The 24,403-nt window shown below is 37.4% G+C and overlaps 1 protein-coding gene across 1 annotated transcript in view; it reads left to right on the top strand.

The window, feature by feature from the left end:
- Positions 1-367: 367 nt before the first annotated feature.
- The window catches only part of PDE7B (phosphodiesterase 7B), a 191,233-nt gene continuing 167,197 nt past the window's right edge, over positions 368-24,403 (top strand). The window contains exons 1-2 of the mRNA XM_068398103.1: positions 368-523; positions 740-854. Coding sequence (XP_068254204.1) covers positions 834-854 — 21 coding nt within the window. The 5' untranslated portion in view covers positions 368-523; positions 740-833. The remainder of the gene's footprint in view (positions 524-739; positions 855-24,403) is intronic.

Genomic DNA, 24,403 nt, shown 5'->3' with positions numbered 1-24,403 from the left:
TTTGCATCACAACCCTTATAGATAACCCAGCTCTCACTGGGAAGCATCTTGGGTATATTTAAGAGTACTTCAATGTATATAAACATATTTATAGCCTTTCCCCATTTTGTGAGGATATTGTGGATCTTTCTGGTTCCTCTCATTATAAAGTATTTCTAAGCTAAATCCAGGACAGATAAATCATGACTCCAGCTTCTTTCGAGTAAGGTAGCCTGCCTAAATCACTGCCACATTCTTCCCATAGCAGTCGTTTAAAATTAATAGCACATGCAGAGGAAAAACTAAACCCTTTGACGTCACTCCTGAAATGAGGAAACACAAACAGAGAAGGCTTCACCCCAGCGAGCTGCCAGCGCGGGCGCGGATTGGTCTGCGCTCCCGCGCCCGTGGTTTGACAGCACCTCCCAGCCCTGCTCGGCCTTCGGCTCGCTAACGGCAGCCAGACTGCAGCAAGCTCAGCTCTACCCAGCCCTGACACTGGCAGAAAAGTGCTCTCTCTTCCCGAGTCTTTTTGCTTCTTAAGGTGGTTTTATTGGCTGGGTTGGGGGACTTGGGAGGTTTTCTTTTCTTTTCTTTTCTTTTCTTTTCTTTTCTTTTCTTTTCTTTTCTTTTCTTTTCTTTTCTTTTCTTTTATTTTGTTTTTTTTTTTTTTATTTTCTTTTCTTTTTTTTCCTTTTTTTTTTTTTTTTTTTTTTTTTTTGCTGTTGTTACTTAATTCTACTCCTAATCCTGGATGCAGTTACTGGATTCTGCAGTACAAGTCTTCATGAACAAGCTGCACCGCTTAGAGATTTCACGGCATTCAAAGGTCACAGAACTGCCACTATGGTTAAATGTCTTGTTTAATGGTTGAGGTATGTACAGCAAATCTAAAAGAGGCAGCATGATTATTTTTGAAGGGGAACTAAAATTGTGAGGGGGAGAGGGAGATAATACTATTATTTAGTGGAAAAGATTTGTGCTGGTGATTGTTTCTACAGCAACTGGTTTTTGAATTTCCTCCCTTTTTCTCTTTATTCAAACTAGATGAAAATTTTAACTTGTGTTGATTTAACCATTTGATGGCAAAGGAAGAGTGCAGAAAGAATCTGTTATTGTAGTCCTTTCTGACGCCACTGAGGAAAGTGTGATTGCTTTTTCTATATGTTTTCCTACTGCTCTGTAGCAGGAGAGGAGACCTGGGACTCGGCTGGCTTAGATGAAGGGACAAGAAAGCAGAAACTCATTCTTATCCTGAGGGGACTGCGAGTTTGTCTGAGAGTTAGAGCAGAGAGAGAAAGAGTTGGAAATAAACAGATCAAGCAGAAAACAATATCAGCCTCATTTTTAGGAGTACATGTACCACATCATTTCTTTTTTTTACTACATGCTAAGATTGCTTTACTTGATTTGGGTTCAGAAGTTCAAAATGTAGAAGCAGCCTGCACCTTGACTTATAAGCAGATCCTCAGTGGGAAGGGAGGGAGCTGATTGTCTTATATCAACACCAGTTTTCAGATAGCTTTTGCTACTTAAACAGAGAAAAGTGGAAATTTGCTTGGAAGTTGAAGTGTAGCCTGAGGTCTGTTTGATAACATGTAGGTTCAATTCATATTCGAGCTAGTGATCTGCTTTGAATGAGTACTGCAGCATTACAGTGGACAGTGTGTGCTGCAGGAAATGAAAGCAACTGCCAGCATAAAACTAACATTGTTTTCAGGAGTGTGATTCTAAAATACAAGAGCAGAAGCCACTTGTCAGAGCTCATGTGCGTGTGTGTATGAGTGGTGTTAAAAATAATTTCAGCCAACACAGCCGATTTCTATTGTTAATTGGATTAATATACAGGTATGCTCAATGACCAGCAATCTTCGTATTTTCCCAATTTGTGAAATGAGACTTTATACAGCTCCATTTGAGGTGTTGCTGTAGATATAAACCCTCTGCAATTTGAAAATCTTTTAGTTTACCTTTAAAAATTAAACCTGAAAAAACAATTCATATAACAAGGAACAGAACATGAGCACACCCACCTCATGCAATGCACCTCAAAGGGTTACAAAAATTAACTACACCAGGCTGAAGCATGCTAGCTTAAGGACTGCAAAAATATTAGCTCTGAAATGCAGAGGATGTGATATGTGCTGTGAATGGACAATTGCTATTCTGCAGTGCCTAGTGGGAAAACAAGGACTTTGTGTATTGCAAATGCATAACTGCAGCTCCTCCATTTCCTTTGCTGTATCTTCACTTATGACTGCAGAAACAAAGAGGCTTGTCACAGATAAACCCTGTAGTGCCCTGTCTCTTTTGAGATACTTGAGGTTGGTTTTTTTCATATCATCCAACAACCCAAAATCCAGCTTTATTAGTTGAACTGTTATTCTGTAATCTCCACGGCATTCTGTCCTCCCCAGCCCTCCTCAAAGTCTTACTATGTGAACTGCCAGCTGTTTTCAAAAACTAAAGTACTGCTCCTCTAGCCCCAAGTTTAGAAAGGTTAATATAGTATTTGTTAGATGATTAATTAGTAAGTTTGACGAAGGGGAAGCCTCAGTCTGTAGGGACTGTAGCCTGTTCTCTAAGGAACAATCCTCTAACTACATGAAGATATCCAAGTTTCCAAAAGACAATCTGTAAGACATTTGTTTATAATAATTTCCTAGAATTAAATTATTTGCTTCTTTTGATAAAGGTTTTTTAGAGACACTTAGTTTTTAACCTCTGTAATCTACATTTTGCTGCATCTGTGTTTCATAACAACTACTACTGATGATACTAGTAGTAAATATGCTAAGGGGACTTCAGCTGAGGAAATGACATTTTTTCTACTTCAGTAAGAAAAATTTTTCTGCAATGATTTCTCTGAACATTCTCAATTCAGCATCAAGAACAAAATACAATTTAAGGCTGGCCTCTCTGCAGTGGATGAAATGCTTACTGTCATTTGCAGTCACTTTGACTCAAAAAAAAAAGTCTGTATTGCAGAAGTTTCCTGTGATATGAATGGCTGCTCATTCTGAGTTTATTTCCATAGGGTGGACAAGAGTTGTCACCAGTGAAGTTCTAGTGATCCCAGCAGAGTAAAGCATACTCTGCTGAGTCTGATCCAATGTATCGCAGATCACTTTTTTAAATTATGACATGTTTAGTTCTGTAAACTAGTATATAAATATACCATTATAACAGCAGCTGTTTCCGCCCATTCCTCCTGTTCCTGTGCTTGTCCCTTCTGAAATCCAGCCCTCTGCTTGCCCTTACCAGACCTCTAGGTAGGTCATTGAAGCAGGCTGATTTTCCAGTGTCTTCATTGCAATTATCAAGTATAACTGAGACATTCAATCATACATAATTCCTTTTCAGTCACCCCATGGCTCTTCTACCAAAAGTTAAAGCATATTTTAATGAGAAACAGTCTGAAAACTGATATTTTATGACGTATATATGGTTTTCTTGTAATTTTTCAGTCTCATAGGAAAAAAACTTCTCTTGTACTGGTAATTTCCTTTATAGGAGCTGTATGAAGCAGAAATGCAGCTACTGACCAAGCCATTACTGTCAATAGACTAAAAGCTGACACCTCTTTATTTAATCATAAGAAATGTTTAAGACCTAATCTGTCCTGTAATCAAGCTAGATATATGGCCAAAAGCTCTTGATGCAGTTGGGCTAACAGAAAAACAAGTCATTTGGGCCAGCCAGGAAGACATCCCATGTAAACGAGCATTCTTAGCAACTTGCTATTGTTCATCTTTTCTCCATTTTCATGCTTGAAATTATTACAGCGCTCCATGTGTTTGTCACAGGGTGAAAGTGAAAGGGACAGCTGGGGTCCTACCAGCTGCCAGAACAAAATTAATAGTTTTGTAATGAAATGATGGCTCAGTATTCCTCCTCCCACCTCCCTATTGGGTGGAAGATGGGACTCTCTGTGTTGGAACTATAGCATTCGTTTTTCTTGTTCCCCAGCCAGAAAGCAGGTTTACCTTGCAGGGACATCAGTTTTCACACTTTCAGTGAAATGTTGGCTTTATATCTAGTGTGAAAATTGCACTTTTCAGTCACAACCTTCAGGATGTGGAAGCGATGTTATTTAGAGTTTATACCATGGGGGCACTGGGACACAGACATGCAGCCTAAGTGTCCAAAAGCAGTTCAGAAGTTCTGATGCTTTTTCTTTCTCTGGCCAGCACGAGGTGCATCAATTTAGGCAGCTAAAGATGAACAACAGTAGCTGAAAAGCTGAGCTCCAAAGCTGGGCACCACATACACAGTCAGATGAGGGCGGCTGGTAACGATGTTCTGTGGTTTCACAGTAAATGAGTGGAAATCAAATAATGTGTCTTCTGATAGTAGCAGGAATTTGTCAGGTCTGAAATACTGCCTTTGTGTAAATACTAGAGAGATAGCATGTATTTGTTGTATTTAAGAGAATTTCTTTAATTAATTTATAGAAATTTAAAATGCAAAGTCAACTTCTGAAAGATTTTTCAGCAAAAAGAATTCTTCCGTATCTTCCTGAAAATTGTTTAGAGTTGTTTTTAATTTTATTTTTACTATTATTCTTACCACAGTACCATTCCAAGAAAATTGCATTAGAAAGCAATATTTGAACCTCTGAACTTATCATTTCTGTTTTCCTGTAACAGACTGTGGGGTTCAGGAGATATATTGCTATGGTTCACAGTGCTCAGATCTGGGCTAGTGATAGCTATCTGTTTTAAAGCGTCCAGTTTTTAAGTAGAAAATTAACAAATCAGAGCCAGATCAGACAGAAGAGAGAGCAGTTTCAGAAGACAGACTTCCTTGGCAAAACTGTAAGTGAAAAGTTTGGGGCAGAGACAATTCTCAAAAAAACAACAGTCAAATGATTTAAGCATTTCTTTTGCACACATTTAATAGTGTGATGTCTGTAGTCCATTGATGCTGTACTTTTGATATACATTTTTCACTTGTTTTGTTCTTAGAAAGTGAAAAATCTATAGCTATCATTTTATTATGTAAACAGTGTTGAACTATAGAAATTAAACTAATGAAAGGGCCCTATTGAGTTTGATTTTTCTTGTTCCACTCTTCCTCCCAGTGGGAGGAATTATGGTGGTATGTGATATGCTTTTGCTAGCTTACTATCCAGCCAAATAAGACATCCAGGTTGCCTGGGTGGATAAACATAGCTGATGATCTCTCTCTCTTAATAGGTGGGGATGAGCAGTTAGGATTCTCCCAGTCACAGACAGAGACAAATTTGTTATAGTTTAGCTAAAGAAGAATTGCATGCAGACACAAACAGCAAGATTTATTTCTCTTTGAGTAGATTATTTTAAAAATAAGAAACAAATATTTAGAAGAAGATAGTTGCAGAGGTATTTTTTTTCTGTAGCTGGTAGGTTTATACTAGTTACCCACAAAAATTTCTGGTATGAGAAAACTCACCAACTAATATCTCACTATGGTCTGTGTTAATGCCGGCAGTGTAAGGTTTTTAAAAGTAGAGCACAGAATCTCCTGTCAGACTGAGTTTAGCTAATTGTCACAGAGACATAAAAACACATTTGTGGGGCAACTGCTGTCAGGACATGGTTGTTTGCAGCAGAGTCTGTGATACTAACCCATCTGTATGTAAGAAAGATGTTTTGGAAAGGACGATCATCACCTTTCCAAGAATAAAGTGGGAGGTAGACATGTTTTGACTGAATATGCAGCAGCTCGGAGATGGCTCAGAGAAATATGCATCTGTAAAAGTGAAATTAAGAAACTTCAGCTAGAGATCTCCTGGAGGATCATACTGAGTTACTGTGTAATCACTTCTGCTCCCTTTGGAAATTGCCCTTTATTCCTTCTGAAAGAAAAGAATCTGTACTCTCATGTTCTTCCTGCCTTTCTTTTCCCCTACCCAACCTTTTTCACATAGCACACAGTGCATATGAAGACTGGCTGAGCTCTGGGGCTTGTCCTAATATGGGGTGGCAGAGCTACCATTAGTGTGCAAGGACTTACCCCTTGATGATGGGATCATCAGAGATGACGATTCCCAGGTGGTTGCTGTTTAGAAACAAATAGGACATATTGACATGAAATGCCTTAGTACTTTCCCAAGAATTCAGCTGTGCGTATGATGATCCTCGTATAGAACAAGAACTGGGGCCTCTGCTTAGACTGCCCCAGAGGACTGCACCTGCTTAATATTGCTGTAGAGAAGCACCAGTTTCCATAAGAAACTAAGGGTGTAACAGTGCTGTGAGCTTCACTCATGTATGCAGCTGCCAGAAACACGTGACATTTGGTTTTGCCTTTCCCTCAACTTACCACTTATACTTGGCTTTAAACCTCTGAGAAGGTTAGATAGAATGAGGACTTGCTGTGGGCCAGACTGCTGGGAAGCAGAAGACCTCACATAGATATCCAGAGAGAGATGAAAGCAAACACACAAGGTCTTCATGGAGAAAGCACACTTCTGGCTTTGTGTTAACTGATAACTGTGTTGAAACAGGCTACTGTCCCTTTCTCTTTCAAATGTTGGGATATGACTTGGGTCTATATTACTTATTCATAGGCATTTCTGTTTCACACACTGCTGTAATATCTGAGTGTCTATTAATAACAATGTCCAAGTGGCATCAGAACAGCCATCATAAATTTAATTAGGCAGTGTATCTCCAGTTTAATCAATATGGTCATTAGAAGACTGTAAGACAGCCACAAAAACAATAATTAGTCCTGATTAATAAAGGAGATCTTGCACACATCAGCAAAGGAGAGGAGGGAGTTTTGCCTGTTCAAGGCTTGGGAGGACAGTGAGTTGCTTTCTGCTTTAGCAGATCTGAGGGCGCTGTTATTAAAAAACCCTCTTGAAAATGCCCTTGCAATACTAAATAAAGTGGAAAATAATGTACTGTAGAGAGAGGACTACTACACTGAAAGTATATTTTCCAAATTCTACAATTCTGTTATTAAAATCCTTCATTTTCTTGAATAAACTATAAGTGCCAGCTAGAAAGATAAAACTGGAATGTATTTCTTCAAGCAAATTCCTCAGGTGCACAGTTGCTTTGTTTTTGTAGGACTGCTTTAAAAAGCAGAACGACTGAAAGATAAAAAGAAGACTCAAATTGGATCAGTGTGTGAGTGTGTAAAATGGCATGGTTCCACAGAGATTAATAGGACTCCATCAATTTATATCTGTGAAAGATCAGACCCACTGAGCTTTCAGGTCTTATAAGCGCTCCTTCTCTTCACCAATTAGACCAAATTTTAGGCTCATTAGCCTTTTGCCATACCTGTTTCATAGCAGTTATCCACAACTTCCTCAGCATTGTGGTACCAGCGGACTGCTTTTGATGGCTCCACAGAAGCTGCAATGCATTCTTTCCCTTCCATCACCCTCTAAACCTCCCTTCTCTCCTTCCCTTTCTCACAGAAAAAAAAAGAAAGTTTCCCAGATTTTATTTGAAGTCACAACCTCACAGTTAATTTTTAGTTTATGTGCTAGCATCTGCAAAAGCATCTCGCTTGTTTTTAGTATAGACCATGATCTGCTTCAATGACACAGCTATGTAAGTAACAATTTTAAAAGCTGACGAATAATAGGGCAACAGTAATTTTGTTTAGGGACCAGCATGTACTGCACTGTATCACAGCATATTTTTCATGCAGTAAGGCTGTATCATCCTGTCTCTTTGACCCATGAAACTATATCTATAATAATAATATCCACTACCAGAATATAACCTCCATAATAGTATGGTAAAAAAAACCCAGTGCAACATGAGGATGTTGAATGAAGTTCGTGCTATATATCATCATCAAAGCTGACAGAATTGGTCAAGTTTTCAAAAAAGCTCGAATTCACTTTAGTTTCTAAATGAAATGGCCACATCTGAAAAATTGCTGTGCACGAGATCTTGCCTGGGAAATGCTTTCCCATTCTACCTCAGACAGAAGTAGCCAACAGCCTGTGGTTAGTGCTCTCGAGAGGGTATGGGAGAAAAACATTCAAAGTCCCTCTCTGCTTGTGTTGGCTTTCCTAGGGTGGATTACCACTGCAGTGTCCCCCAAGGGTTGAACCCTGTGTTCGTGGGGCCTGGCAGAGGGAGTCCACAGCCCACTGCCCCACACTGAGCCCGGTGTGAAACCAGAGCTTCTCCACGGCTGAAGTGGCACATGAAGGTCGTTTCAGGCAGATCTCCACCTGCAGCTCCAGGAGTTCTGTCCTGAACCCAAGAAACCTGTCTGCTGGGTGTTTTCTCCAAATGAGCACCTCCTCCTGAACAGCTTATGTTCCAAGAAATTGTTGATTTTAAGAGGAAAGATCAGATATATTTTGAGGGAAAAAAAAATCTCACCACTACTACAGAATTCCCACCTTGCTTGTGAGACTGAGGGGCACAGAGATTTTTCTTGCTTTGGGTGCCTGCTAGTGGGCAGAGGTGACTGAAAATCTGGTTCCAATCCAGCAACCAATCTGAAAAGTCTGCTTAGATCTTTTTATTTTATAGCACCTGAACTGGAAGCTCAAAGGTCACTGAAGCCTTGAATTTCCAAATCTTTCAGCAATCTTCTTCTCACCCTCCTTCCAATAGATCTAGTAGTACTTTTTTTTCTTTATTTTGAAAATAGGTGAAAAAAATAACAGCACTCTATGCTTTATTTATGTGATAACTATACAGTACTGCAGAGATTATTTCTTCGTGTTAAGATTTCCTTGTAGTGGTTACAGTTTTTCATCTGTGAAACACACTTGCTTTAAAAAGAGGCTTGCACATGCATCACAGATATATTATTCTTCTTCTCATCCTTCCTCCAAATTTGGCCATTTAGGGCTTCTCTAGCAGAGTAAAGGAGTGTGGGATTCTGTTTGTTTTTTTATTTTTTGCTTAAACACTATAACAAACATTATTTTAACTCCAATAATATAAGACAGGGAGGATTATAATGTTTAAACATGTCAGCTGGTCAGAAAGCCTCTTGAGGTGAAGCCTTACGTTCATCTGGACCATCTAATATGTGACTGCAGCTTGGTCCCACTACATTACAATTTTTAAATTGGTATTCATAGTTTAGTTTAAAAACCCACAAAGCATCACTTGACTAATCCTTTTTTAACTTTTAATCATGTTTACTACTAAAGTGAACAAGCCTGAGCTGACTTCTGTTGTTTTCTAAGTATCAGTAAAAACTATTTCATATTACATAAAAGAATAAAGCAAAAAACATTTAATGTCAATCTGTTTGGCATTGCACCTTTTTATGATAGCTGATGAAAATTAGTTTGCAAATAAACACACCATTCTCTAAAAAAGTCTCAAAAGGTCCAGATGTTTTAAACATAGAAAACAATTAGCAGAGAGGTCTCAGTGCTATGTAGCCACCCTTTAATTATCATCTGGTGACTGTACTTTGACAGTTGACCTTCTTCAGCTCTGATTTTAGGAGAACTTCAAAAGCCTCTGAGCTACTTTCTCAATTTCTAGAGACATTTTTTGAAATATTATATTAAAGAGGTATTTCTCCTTTTTGACTCTCTGTTACTCTCATTTTCTCCTGAGAACACTTGCCTAAAAATTACCTCTTCACCGCACTGATTTATAGGTTCTGGCACAGGAACTAATGCTGTTTCTCCTAGTAGCAGACAGAAAATTAGTCACAATCTGATGTTAACAACTTCTTCATTACCTAAACTGTTTTACACTTTATTAAGTTCAACACAAGCAAATCTAATGCCTTTGATCAAACCAGGGAGTTCTTGTCCATGTTGCAAATATACGAGACAATAATTAATTTATAAAGTCACTATTGTAAGTCAGCCTCTGTGGCAAACTGGGATCTGAATTGTGATACTACTGAATTCTGCAGAGAAGTACCACTTGAGTGCAGCAAAGAGAAAAAATTGTTTTAGCTAATTTACATTAAAAAGTCACATATGAATAACACTGTCAACACAGTTGCTCTTGTGGCTCCTGTTGGGAGATGAGATTCAACATCTACCCTCACGTTGGACACACTACAGATTTGTCTGTGCTGGCAACAAATAATCTGCAAAAGAGAGGCATAGGGTGGTTCTGAGGTATAGGATATCTGTAGATTTCACGGACAAGGAGATCAGGAAAGCTTTTAATGAAGAGTCAGTCCACTGCTAGATGCTTCTACCAAAATCACCAGTGGTGGTGTAGTTTTCAGCTGGTCCCTTAAATTGCCCTCACTGCATTTCAGAGTCAAGTACCTGCTGAGCACACAGGTGGTTTACGAATTAATATTCCTCTGCATCTTGCCCATGAACCTCAGGCCGTGTTCCTCCAGTCCCTCTGGGCTGGAAGAAGAAGTCATTGGAAAGTTAGTCATGTAAAAGGGAATGGCCTTGGTCTGAGCCCAGGTAGATATGAAATTGAGTCAGCCTAAGTTGTGATATTATCATGGATGGTATAAGAAAGGATAAGACATTTTTCATGCTTCATGCATGCAATGGCATTCACTGTTCTAGAAGAGCTTAGTATAAAAGGATACATTCATGAAAACTATAATCTAGAAAGAGAATGTTTCTGATCACATTGATGAATAAAGAAAAAGTCTGGGTTTTTTTAAGAGAAGCTTTACAATTATTATTTTTACAAATAGAGGCAAGGAAACAAAGTTCTAGTTTTATTTGGTCACTGCAACACTTTTCCTTTAAATGGAGATTCTTTCAAGGACCAAACTCAGATTTTGCAAAATTATCCGCTTCTTTAAAATGTTTTAGGGAGCTCATTTTGAAACCTGTGACTTGCTGGAGCACCTAATGCTCCCATTGGCTTTGTTGTATTTGCGAGATCCTCAGAGTTTTTTAAAATCAAAATGTCAAATATGTCACAACAGCCATGCTGTGGTAGAGTTCAACAAAGTGATAGGCCAGAGTTTTCAAAACTTGGACGTTGTAGTACTAGAAATAGCCAAATGGTTACTGATTATATTTTTATTTTAATATTAATTTCTCTTTAAAATAACATTAATGCTATTTGCACTTTGCTAGGAGAGGCAGAGTTATCTTCAGCTAACCCTCTAACCTGGAGAAGAACTGGAGGATGCATGCTGGGGCAAACATTTTACATCCACCACTGTTCAGAAATATAAAATAATTTTCTCTAACTCCTAAGCATATGTGTTTTCTTTTTCTGTAAACTCTTGAGCTTTTGCTTAATGCAATATTTCCTCTTCTGTCCATGTTTTGTATTACATTCGCAGCAGCTGCTTGCTATGTCTAAAACCTTCCCATTTTTTTCTTTTCTCTTTTTTTTGAAATTCTCCTTTTTACTTTAGAGTGTAGAAAACCAAAGACCAGAAAATTGACTTATCTTAGTACTGCATTTAGGGATAAAGATTTTTATATCTAACTAATTTTTAAAAATTGAAATACCAAAGGAAAGAGAATCTTGTGTCTTCTGGACATTGTGGACCATTACAACTACACTGTTCTTCTGAAATCCTAGCAGATCCTTGCAGAAAGTCAATGCATCGTCTTAAGGCAGATTGTAGGCAGGCATAAGGGGAAGGTATATGCTCAGCTACCATGAAACATAAGAAACATTTCTTATTATGATTGGTAACAGAGTGAAAGGGAGAAAGGCAAGCAGAGATGGTCTCAGAGACTTTGGATCCCAAATAGGAACATGATATCATGTTCAGACTCGTACCAAATGAAATGCTAACCTAGGAAAAATTGTATTGAGCCAAGAGATTATTTAAGGCTTTTGCTCTATGTTGCAAAGTGTGTTGCAGTACCAGCAGAGTATGAAAATGTTGTATGTAACACATTCATCGGATCAGTGAGACTCATTTAAGACATCTCTGTTCCCCACAGATAGAAACTCAGGAAGCACAAATGTATTAAAGGCTACTTTTCGGAAATGGCTTCTCTATCTCTGCATAAGTATCTTTTAAGAGTTGGAGATTCAAGCTTTTGTCATTCCAGATTTTCTAACTCAGAAAATTATTTTTTATTAACTCAGAAATTATTTAGTGTTTAAATATAATATTTAGGTCTTCTATTCTCATGTATGGGTCTGGTTATTTAACTGCAGAACAACCAAACATTCATATAAGCAGTTTATGTTGACAGAGTCTGCTACTATGGAAATTTGCCATTTCATAAAATCAATAATTTGTTACGGAAAACTGCTCTGTATCCTAGGGGTTTGGAGTTCTTCCTAAACTGAGGGTAGAATGACTTCAAGCATCGATTTGATTTTTTTTTAAACAATAAAAATTAAGGGTTCAGCTCACCTACCGTATGCATGCTGAGTGCAAACTGTACCCGCCTCCGGCTGAACCCAAAACACAGACTCCTTTCAGCGGGCAGGGTGGAAACCTTACATACCCTGGAGCTATGTTCCCTATAGGCACCCCCACAGCAGAGACTGCTAAATTGTCAGATCCCATAGCTCTGCTAACAGTGCACCTTTCCAGAGCGTCACTGGCCGCATCCAAGGCTGCGTGGTTCCAGCCAGAATCTCCCTCTGAGAATTTGTCATCTCTGACCCAAAAGCCTTGGCTCTGCTTCGCATTGTGTGGGCAGGGTGTGGGCTGATAGTGAGTGAAAGGGTGGAGGAGGAAGAAACAGGAAAGGGTGGATACAGAGAACGATGGGGAAAAATGGCACTGTATCTTGCTATCTTAAACATCTGTAACAATGCACCTTCCACCACCCAATACTGAGTATAAAATTGCTGATATTAACTCTATTTCACCACTATTTCTCCTTGTTTCCATCAAATCTTGATCTTTTGGCCTCCGCTATTTCTACACTGGCTGCCCATAGAAATATTTAATCTGTTCTACATCATGGTTCTCGGCGGCTCGGGTCCAGCTTTACACAGACTTCTTTACAATGGTTGACCACACAATTCAGGTAATGCGAAGCCCGTTTCCACCATCAGGATAAAGATTGTTTGTATAGGAGACATCTCTGTGAAATTTCAAAATGAGCTGCTAAGAAACAGGATTATCGTATTTCTCAACACTTCCCTTTCCAAGTGCAAGATATATTCCTTCCATTTTTTCAAAGAAATCATCACGTGTTTAGAAGAGAATAATTGAGACAACAAATCATATATAACAGATGCTATAGTCCTAGTTTATGCAGTACTGGAAAGTATTCACCCTTGAGGATGAGGGATAAAATAGAAAAAAATGAGAAGAGTGTTGGAAACTTAAAGATCTGACTTTTAGAAACAGGAAACAATGAGGATCATTATTTATTTACTCCAGAACATTTATTAACCTCACTCGTTCACCCTGTGACATCTCATTACATGTGAATATCTAGACCATTCACACATTTTTAGAGAATTTATTATGGCAATTTTACTTAGTATGTGAAAGAAAAATCATGATGGCAGTACCTGCAAATAATGTGTTCCACAAAAACAATAATATGGCCATGCATACGGAGAATGGTGATTTTAAATGAACGTTTTAGATCTCTAACAATGTATTTAATCATGTGAATAGTTTTACATAGAGAAGCGTTTGAATGCTGATCAAATTCCAATGTCTCTACAGGTCTTGACAATACCAGTTCAGAGTACCAGCAACTGATTAGTCAATTATTACAACATTTTTAGAAATTCTATAAAATATTTATTCAATGGTTGTTTTGGAAAACTGACAGAATATATCTGTGGATTTGAAATATTTGTATATCCTTCTAAAATTTATAACAGTATAAAAAATTTTGGTTATGAATTTTTTGTGAGTTATTAAATACAGATGTGGAAAAAAAATAGAATCTAACAAAAACTCATGAGATGAAAGAACAGATCTATGACTGGATGTTTAACCTGTCAAGGGGTCCTGAAAAATTGCACAGTACAGAAAACTTAGTAGATATAAACAAAACTCCCTTCTTATACATGCAAGGAGAGGTCTGCTCGGCTTTGTGGTAATCTTCCACGTGCGGAAGAGGGTTGTATATGTTACATATAGAAAGTAGTATTGTTTCCAGGTTTTGTATTCAGTGTATATCTGAGTCTGATAACAAAAAAAATCCTGCTCTCCTGTTTTATCAACCTGGCCTTGCTGGTTTATGTGTTTTACATAAGTTCTATGTTAATATTCTGGTAATTAATCTCTACTGCATTTTATTCTGAAGAGCCAAAGCATCTAACAGTTCAAGTCTTTCTGGGAACTGCCTCATTCTTAATGTCTTCCTTTGCTAGCTTTTCGTCTGATATAACACTGCAGTTATGTAGCATTCATCATACCTCCCAACAACCATTTGTTCATAAATAAATGAGTTTGGCAAAATTATCTCATCTTGTCACTAGCACATCAGCAGTTCAGGCTACACCTCTGTCTAGATTCCAGCTTCTTAATCATTCTGAAGATATCAGTACAAATTTAAAATAAATTTGCCTACAGGCACCTGAAATTGTTGTAACTAATGAAATAAGTTCTAGAAACTGCAGCGGTTGCTTTGCAATTGTCACTTAGCTCTCACTTCAAAATACATAGATTCCTCTCTCACTGTTGCTGTAGTCTTTTTGTGCTTGTGCTAAATCCTCTCATGGCATCTTTCCCTTTAAGTGATTGCCCTTTGCATCTTCTTGGCACCAAGTTATTTTCAGCGAGCTGCACTCACAGTGCTGGCAGCCGTCCAGGGAAGCTGCTCTGCCTCAGTGGCATTTGGTACATGGGAATTCCAGAGTAAGGAATGGGCAAAGGTTACCCCATGTTTTACATCACTCTCAGAAACATCAAACTAGACTATTAGTGTTTGACAACAAACAATTCATGGGGCCCCTAGGCTTTGCAGTCTGTCCCATTCTTTATTTTCCCTGTTCTTGTACCTCCACTCACACCAGCCACACTGAAATATTACCTGTGCATCATTCTTGTAATATCACCCTGTGATGTAGGAAGTCTTGAAAAAATACGCAGTTTGACACGGAATAGTTTAAATGCTAGGAAATGGTTTAACTGCTAGGAAACAAACCAAATGCTCAATAAGATTCCTATATTTGTATTCTCAGACTTTTCCAGGCCTTTGCTGTTTTAATATCTTAAGAGGCTGATTTCAGCCTGGAAGTTACTCTCACTGTCTGTTCCAAAAGCAGACAAGCAGGAGCTTTTTTTTTGCACAGCAAAATTTGCCGTTCTTCATAAACAGAAATATCCTATCATGAAGCAACAAATAGACAGAATAAATATACATATTTATCTGTTGCTAAAAAAAAATGAGGAAGGTAACTCAGTTTCCACAATTTCATTTTTATACTGAAGTTCTAATTGTACTTCTGCCTGCTGGGGACCTGTTTAGCTATGTCTTCCACAGAGTTCTGAAGGCTATTTTTTGTGAATCTAATGCGCTTCCTGATTTGCCTGCCTTCAGGCCACTACTTGATGAGAAGTCTGCCTGGCTGTGCCTCACGGTGTTGGTAACAAGTCACCAAGCACGCCAAGTGATGCCATTGGTGGCCTTTGTTAGCCCTTGCTGGCTGTCCCTGAGGACTGTTCTGCCCATGATGTGGGTCATTGAGGTCATCTGCTATACCGGGGTACATCACTGTTCTTTATTAGCAGTGTCTACCTAATATTATTCAGAGGGGTTTTTTTTCCTGATGGGGCAGGTCCTATACTAGTGAGTTAACATGGTCAGTTGAGCAACATTGTTTGCTGAGTAACCTCAGAGGTTAATGTTCACTAAAATGAGGATGGAGAAAGGAAACAATAAATCAAATGTCCTGGGTGAATACAGAAAAACTGAATTGGTGCCATTAAGTCAGACTGTACTGGTGATTCACCTTAGTACAAACTCAGTAGACTCTGACTCGTACTTGATCCTTCGATATTGATCCTTATTATTAACATGTAGAAAATCACAGACCACAATCTCGATTTTCTCTGTTTTAAATGAGGAAAAAAAATACACTCCTTTCATTTCTCAACAATACCTGGAAAGGAGTTTGTTCCCTAAAATATCAGGTTTTCTAAAAATTGTATGAAACTATCTGTAAGAAGTAAAGACTTAGAGCGAGTACGTTAATATACAAATAGTGTGATTTAAAATATATATATATTCAAGTAAATACTATGATTAGCTAGGCTAGCCTTCCAGACCTACTTAGAGATCTTCTTACTAAATCTTTATAAACGGAATTTTTACTTACAGCAGCAAGATAATTTAGAATGCAAGTGGGAATTTTTACATGAATGAACTGAGCAGAACTCCTGTAAAAACGAGTATCGCTAGAGATAGGTTCAATAATACAAGAAAAAAATCACTGATCCGTTACATCCTTTTCTGGTACAACATGTAGGAAGCCTAAAGTGCTGATTTTCAAGTACAGAGTAACAACAGCTTATGAAATTAGATGTATCCATAATACCTTCTTACTTTTGATTTTCTACATGCATCATAATCATGTCAAATTAGCATTTCCCATAGCTATTCAGGAACACTGTTTCTCTTAATTCAAATAGAAATGTCAGATGGCCACATGGCAGTTATCAGCAGCTTGCTACAAGACTGGTCCACAGGAGCCATCTATTTCGAAGCCACAATGCTTCCCTGTAGTATCTGGGTTCTGCAGAAAGCGTTTTTGTATTGTTCCATTTGCTTCATTATCTTTAAAGTGAGGAAGTTCATCTTACTGTGAACAAACTTCTTTTTTTAATATAGTGTTCTCTTGGTGAAGTATGGACCTGAGAACTAGCAGAAGAGTGTATAAATTCCAAGTTATTATCATCTGAAGACATAATTGCTACTGGAAATGAGTGAGAAGGAAGCTGTAATACATTTGTGATGTTTGCAAAAGTTAAGAATAGTATTTCCACATATGAAAGTAGGAATTGGTGTTCCACAGGATCAGGAAGAAATTTTCCATCACAAGCACCAACATGTATGGCATCAAGACATAAACAGGTGTTTTATATCTTTATGTGAGTAAGTCAAAATTACCTATTCCTGGCAATCAGATATCTGATCTGGTGTTTTTCTCATCTGGTATGGCTTCTCTTAATGCAAAGTTATTTCTCTACTGGACAGCTTAATTCTGACATATAGAACTATTTGTCAGATAAACTGATTCTACTCCTATATTCATCAGTAAAAATCAAACAACAGAAATAATCTGATCAACGCTTTTGTGGACCAGTGAACCTTCCTATTGTGACAAAACATGTTTTCCTTTTTTTACACCACATTTTGTCAAAGATGATATCTAAATTTTTCATGATATCATAACAAAGTCTAGCTTTCCTTTAAAATACAAAACTAAAGACAGACCTGCATGAAAGACAAGGGAATATTTGTTTTCATTAAACATTTTTTCCTATGTTTTTACTCTCTATGCCTTTACTTACATTACAGTTTCCCTCTGCCGTCTCCATTGTGCTAGCTGCTGTGTAAACAAGGCGCCACACAAACAGAGAAAGACACCAGTTTGGACATTTAATTTGAAACAACAGTCAAGTGTAGCAAATGAAAGAGGAGAAGCAATGTAAGCATACAAAAAAAGATTAGATATTTGCATTGGTTAACTGTTGCATAAGTTGATGTCTCAATTTTTGTACATTAAAATGAGCTAATGAAGTCCGTAACTTTCAGATGTCACATCTTTATCAGTGATTTAGATGTTATCTTTTATATTTACTTCATATCAAAAATATAACTGAAATTATTGGTCTTTTGAGGAATTCAAACTGTACCTTCATTAGAAGTTACTCTTTTTGGTGCATGCTTGCTGAGCTAGATTAAGTTGTGAGCCTACCTTTGAATCAGTCTTGGATTTGATTTAGGCCTTCTTAATTCATGATCCTTAATGACAACTTCTACTGAGATCATTAGAGGTTAATAGTTTACTAACAATCCATGCTATGAAGCCACATCTGGAGCACTGCATCCAGTTCTGAGCTCCCCAGTATGAGAAAGACATGGAGGTACTGGAGTGAGTCCAGTGAAGCACCACAAAGACAAATAAGGACTTGGAGGATCTGTCACGCAAGGAGAGGCTGAGAAAGCTAGGGCTGTTCAGCCTGGAGCAGATAAGGCTTGGCGAAGATCTTATCATGGTGTATGAATAGCTGATGGAGGGTGTTAGGAAGACAGAGCCAGACTATGGACCAGGTGATCTCCAGAGGTTCCTTCCAACCTCAGCCATCCTGTGACCCTGAGCAGTAGACGACACACATAAGATCAGTAGAGTGCCAAGCCCCGCAGATGTGATAGGACTACCAGCAGGCACCAGCTGTAAATGTAAGTGCCAATAATTTCATTTAGGAAGAGGACAGAAGGAACATCCCTCCATTAACAAGTTTTCTGTAACAGGGAGGGCCAAGCTGACAAATAATTTCAAGGAAATATAGAAATTAATCTCTTTAGTTCTTTAGCAAAACAATGCAGGTAATTTAAACTTTTTTTTCATTATGTTTCAGAATATTTTGAGGATATTCTGTGGTATGGCTGTTGCTGTTTTTATTAGTCGGATCAAATTCTGTTTCAGTGCATCTTATCCATTAATTCACATTCAGTAAGGTACCCTTTTGCTAGTGGGCATTCTAGGTTGTCTGTGCTTTGATATTTTTCTGGCATATCCATTAGTATGCTATTAGAGTTCAAAAGGAACACAATAATAAATGTTTCAAATCTAACATATGCTTTCATTCAGTATTTATGCTTTTAAAAGATGAATAGGAGCTCCATTTCTTATGATGTTCCAAGTAATTTCTATTACAGGTAATTTCAAGGCCTGATTTTGTTTATGTGTATGTATGCGTGTGCACATGCCCAGGCATTACTTCTACCTCTTCCAAAGATGACGAAATCCACAGGGAAGCCATATTGTAATTTGCACATCATTTACCTTTACAACTTCTAATTTTTTCAAGCATGTCTGCTGCCTGTGTTTGCTAGATTTATTCACAAGGGAGAATATTTCTGAACCCATTGATTAATAGCTTGTATTAGAGAGACAGGGTTATATAAAAGAGAGAGAAGAAGCATCAGCTGCATGTGCTCTGCTCTAATACCCTACTGCTGCAATTTTTTTATAACTAATAATGAATCATAACTTATAATTCAGAGATTTACACCCCTGAAAACTTCTAGGAATCTTAACCAATACAAATTGATATTTACTACAAGTAAGGCGGAAAGCCTAATTAATTCTCAGTTCAGGAACAACCTTGGAAAATCCCATAAGTTGTCTCCATCAACAGATAAAATAGAAAGCCTACTTTTGTGTGGCAGCCCTGCTTAAAAGTCTACATTTGAAGATGAGAAGCAACATGTCATTCTGTGAAACTGATCTTACACAACACATTCCAGGTCTCTTGTTACAGTTATCTTTAATTAATATTTTAATTAAAGTGTATCAAATTAATGTAATGAGCTCTGTAATAAATCTCCTGTGGACTACAGCAGAGCCAGAATATCACAATAAGCACGAGGAACTAGCACAACAATAGGAACCAAAACTCCACAGAACTTATTAAGTGTCCTGACATGTTCCAGTCTGCCCTGTTTGATTAATACAATCGCCCATGTGATTTATCTTGATCAAGAAAGGGCAAGGAATATTTCAACAGGATTATTTTACACTCGGATAATGTGGAGCTCTACATCTATTATCTCTATGTATCTGAGTGGGATTGTGCTGTTCTCAAGTAAAAATTATTTTTCTATTTAGACACTTTCTTTTTCCTAAGCTGATTGCTATACTGTGCTTATTCCCATTGTCAGGAACTTCTTCATTTGACTTCAGTGTGACTAGTCAGCCAAGAAACTTCTTACCAGCATAAGAAATTGAGAATCTGGATGCAGAACTACAAATAGGTCTGTGGAAATTGTCAAAATGTGGCATTCTGATACTTCCGTGTTGTGGCATAGTCATTTTTGGTAGCTATACAATAAAAATAGACCCACATGAAACATGTGCAGGAAATCACACATCTAGGTGATGAACTGACTGCTTAACTTACTTCTTAAACTTCATTACAAGATACAGATTAGTTGCATTTGCCAATTCTTGGCCACCTGCTGGCAATAATTATCTTGGGTTTGGTTTTGAACTTAAGGAGTATTTTTTGTTTGTAACACTGTTAGGGGATGCAGCCAATCAGAAGCTGTAAACATGTTTCTTTTCTGTTTAGCAACCAAAATTGGTTTAGCATTCAATATAGTGGAAGTGAATGAGTAGGTTTAGATTCATATGTTGTCTGTATGTATATAGTCTGCTGAAATTTTAATTTAACACAGGCATACATTGGAACCTCATCACATTTTGTTAATGTTACATGGCTTACATGCATTTTGTGTCCAAGTTTTTTTGTTTTTTTGTTTCGGGTATTTTTTTTAGCAATAGAATATTTGAACCTTCCAACTGTGATTGCATATTCTAGTTATAAAATCATTCATAAATCACAAGGCTATGCTGTTTGTACAAGGTTCTGTGTAAATAGCGTTTTCTGAAATAGTCAACAGATTAGTTGGATCCTGATTTTGTGAAGTGTTTCACTTCAGTTCAGACAAATTCAAAATACTCTAAATGCGTTGATCAAGCCTCTCAGTACACGTGTATGACAGAAATTTTTTTCTTCATTTTTCTAGTGCAAATATTAGTTGCTGTAATAATACAGTAGCAGCAGGCCTGTAGTCATACTATGTTGGGAAAAGAGAATTCAGTGAATATTTGGTGTCAGACTTGACACTAACAGTGATAGACTTACTAGTTCTTAATGAGCCAGACTTTTAATATTAGAGCTGTAAAAATCTTTTAAGTCCTGCATATCATATTTGTTGTCCTTGCACAGCTGTGTTTGTCATCTTGAAGAGTCTTTAATTATACTACACTTGTAAACTCTTATTTGGCTCCTGGTTAGTTCATTGACACAGAGAAATCTGTTGTGATGAATACACAGTATAGCGGTATCGTCTTTGCCAGAGACAGAAGAAGAATACAGTAATGCTACAAAATAGACAAAATCGTTCCATAATAAGAAAATGCATTTTGTAATTTTCAAGTTAATAAATTTTAGTGCATTGTTCTATGAACTGTTCTTATTTCTTCGGGGTAAAGTTCTTATTCTCAGCTGCAATGTTATTTGTAATTTAAGAGCAGATCCAAAGCCCATTAAAACTCAAGGGAAGTCTCTCTTTGACTTCAATAAACTTTGAATTAAGCCTGTTGTCTGAGCATTTCTCACAGGTTCCTGGTAGGGAAAAAGTGCCTGCTCAGTGTTTATATTGCTTCTTACTAATAGTTGTCATTTGTAAAAGACATGTAAATATTGTCATTTACCATATTTGCACAACCTAGTAATAACACTTTATGCAAGGCACACCCATTTCATTTGCCACGTGTGGCTGCATTATCACTGATGGTTTATATTTCCATGTAAGAATTGTAAAGAGTACCCATGCAGAAACGAATGGGCCCTTTACCTATCATCTGGGCCCGTAAGGTCTTACCAGCTTTGTTGTATGTTCTTCCTTTGGTCACATTTCAATATCACTGTTTATTTTCATTTTTGTTTGAACTGAAGTAAACTGACCTTTTTTTTTCCTCTTTTAAATGCTTGGTAGTACAGTCTTGATGTTTTTTTAACAGAGGAGGACAGATTCCTGCATTTTTAAAGGAAAACAAAAAAAAAACAAACTTAAGAAAGAGTGTTTCTATCTGTTATGGATGCAATTCAGCAAGACAGCAATATCCAGGTTTCCAATACAGCCAATAGAATAGCTTCTCATCTTGCATGGAAATCACCTCCAGACAAAAACAAAAGTAATTTTTGGAAGGCTTCGGAGATATTTGTTGATAGCAGGATCAAAAACATAAGAGGGCCTCGTAATGCCAGAAGAGGAACCTGAAAGTGGACACCTTCAGCTCATAATTCTAGTTTTACTAGCTGCAGCTCACAAAGCAACAGCTGCATCTACATTGCAAAATACCTCCCACACATACATATACACACAGTGTTTGCACATAATACTTATTTTTTTCCTTTAGTGTGTGGGAATAAATCAGAATCTAAGACCTTACCATAGAGAAAGTGTGTACTGTTTAATTTAAAGGGGTAGGTAATACAGCTCCCATAATTTGGTCATGCATGTTGCAAATGGAAGAGGGAATCCTGCAAAAAGAACCATTCCAGCAAATCCAGGTAGAGTTTTACTGAAATCGTTGGGTCTACATGATTCTCTTCATAAATTGTCTTCTTTGTATGTTGACCAGTGGTATCCATTAATTAGGAAAGAGACTGCATAAGTGGAATTGGATGCTGTGAGTACAAATGCTTATATATTATCATTAAAAAAAATATGAAAAAAAGCAGAATCTGAAAATACTTGTAGCTAAGCTTTGTTATGAACTCAGAAGTACGGGATCTTGTTTGCTGTCTTTGGTGTCTGAAGAACTGGTCTAGAAATTTCTCAAGGGAATAGCAGTTATTAATAGTACCTGATTTTTTAAGCTGGAAATGCTTTGAAAATATATGTTGACATTTTCTCATCAAAGTCATTAGCCAGGTATTTTTCCAAGAATGGCTCCAGTCTAATTCATTTTTATTTAATTAATTCATCCATTGCTGCTATCTAAGCACATAATGACTCTAGAGGATGGTTGGACTTTTCACTCTTTCTAGGTATGGTACTCATTACTGTACTGTACTTACAAATCCAGTGCAAAGTCATGTCTCACAGACTACTGTGCTTTTATTTCAACTAAAGGTATTGTTCTCTTCCTCAAATCTGACAGGTTTCTTTCTTTACAAATTTTTGTTATAGCAATGGGACAAAGTAACGTGCCATCTGCCATGCTTGTTGGAGAACTCTGTTAATATTATTTTATTAAAACAGTTTCAGTGCTAGTAGGATGTTCCCTTCCAGTATGAAATTTCTGAAGAAGTAAAGAAACCCCTCAGAATGAGTAGCAGGCAATGCTTCTTCAGATGCCAGGGAAAACATTTCCTTCTTGATTTTATTAATGCTGTATGGCTGTTTTAAGTAGCCTCTAAACAATGTCCATTGTGGATATAGACAGTAGAGCCTTATGAACTCACCCAGTTCAAAGTAGCAGATCAGAGAAGGTTACTATTGATTTGCAGGATCCTGACAAGCATAAATGATTCATGTTCAGTGATACTTGTCTCACTGTAGATTGAACAAACAGAATGAAATGTACACGTTCTTAAAGGTGTACATAAGTGTACATAAGTTAACGCTTCTGGCTGCCCACTATGTCAATCAATGTGACTGGTAACCTTAAATATACATTTAAGTTACGTTGCTCTTGTCTGTCAAAGGAAATGTTGTCACGTTCATTGTTTGTGACAGAGTGAAGAGACAGAGTACTTGGACACAGGAATGGAAGGTCAGGCACTGCAGTTTAACCGCAGCTCTAAGTGACACAGATAGACTTAGTAATGAGGTAGACAGCTCTGTAGAAACAAGAAATGTTCCTGCTCTTTTAGGGGAAAGAAATAACACAGAACAAGGTGGAATAATCTGGGAACACATGCACTATTCATGTTCAACTGTGAACAAATACATCTTATCCTTTGGAAATCAACCAGAGAACTGGAAACAAATTCCTCTGAAAAGGATCTGTGTTACATATCACCACGTTCTTAATTGGAAGGCAAATTAATCGTAAGAGATGTTGGAAAATTTGTTTTGTTTCCTAACATCTTAGACTATAACACTTGCTACAGCTGAGAGTGCTTCTGTTCTGCTAGCTCATCCTTAGCCCTGCCAAAGTTAACTGCCGTTAATCATGCAGGAGTGTGCCTACTCAAAGACAGAGCATCCGTACTGCCCTTCATGGTGGCCTCAGCTGCCTAGGCCATTATTAGGTACTTAACATTTTTTGGACATTAATAGGTACTCTATTTTTTTTGGCTAAAAGCTTGGAGGTCTTCACAACATCATTTCAGAAATACAATTCTCTCAGAAAAAAAAAAAAAAAGAAAAGAAAATATGAACAACAACAAATTATTTAATTACTCTGCTCTTCTTCATTTATCCACTGAGATCCTAATGCACTGTTTCAGGAGAACAGTCAGGCTATAACTAAAAGGAAATCATGTCCTACATGCCACTTGGTCATTTCAAATTAGAAAGTGTTATAATATAGCACAGTCCTTGCTTACTTTAAGACTGAAAGAACATGTGGTGGGAAATACAGTAGCATGAAGGATTTGAAGAGCCTTTGTTCAATGTAATTTTGCATCTCCATCATTTAGAAATGATCTGTCATTGAATGAGGCAGCAAATATGATAACAAGTGAATGGGTAGCTGAAATGTCAACTTCTTGCACCATACAGAAGTTTTACACTCGTATTTGGAACTGAAATGGTATTGATTGCATTAGCAGATAAGGTTCTCCTAGCTATGATGAAAACTGAGTCTCATTTCCTAAGGAGCTGTAAATGTCTTTGATTATGACCAGTTTCTCTATT

This window comes from Nyctibius grandis, chromosome 1 (genome assembly GCF_013368605.1).
Source record: "Nyctibius grandis isolate bNycGra1 chromosome 1, bNycGra1.pri, whole genome shotgun sequence".
In the NCBI taxonomy this organism is placed as follows: domain Eukaryota; kingdom Metazoa; phylum Chordata; class Aves; order Nyctibiiformes; family Nyctibiidae; genus Nyctibius; species Nyctibius grandis.
This window is presented reverse-complemented; position numbering and strand designations above follow the sequence as displayed.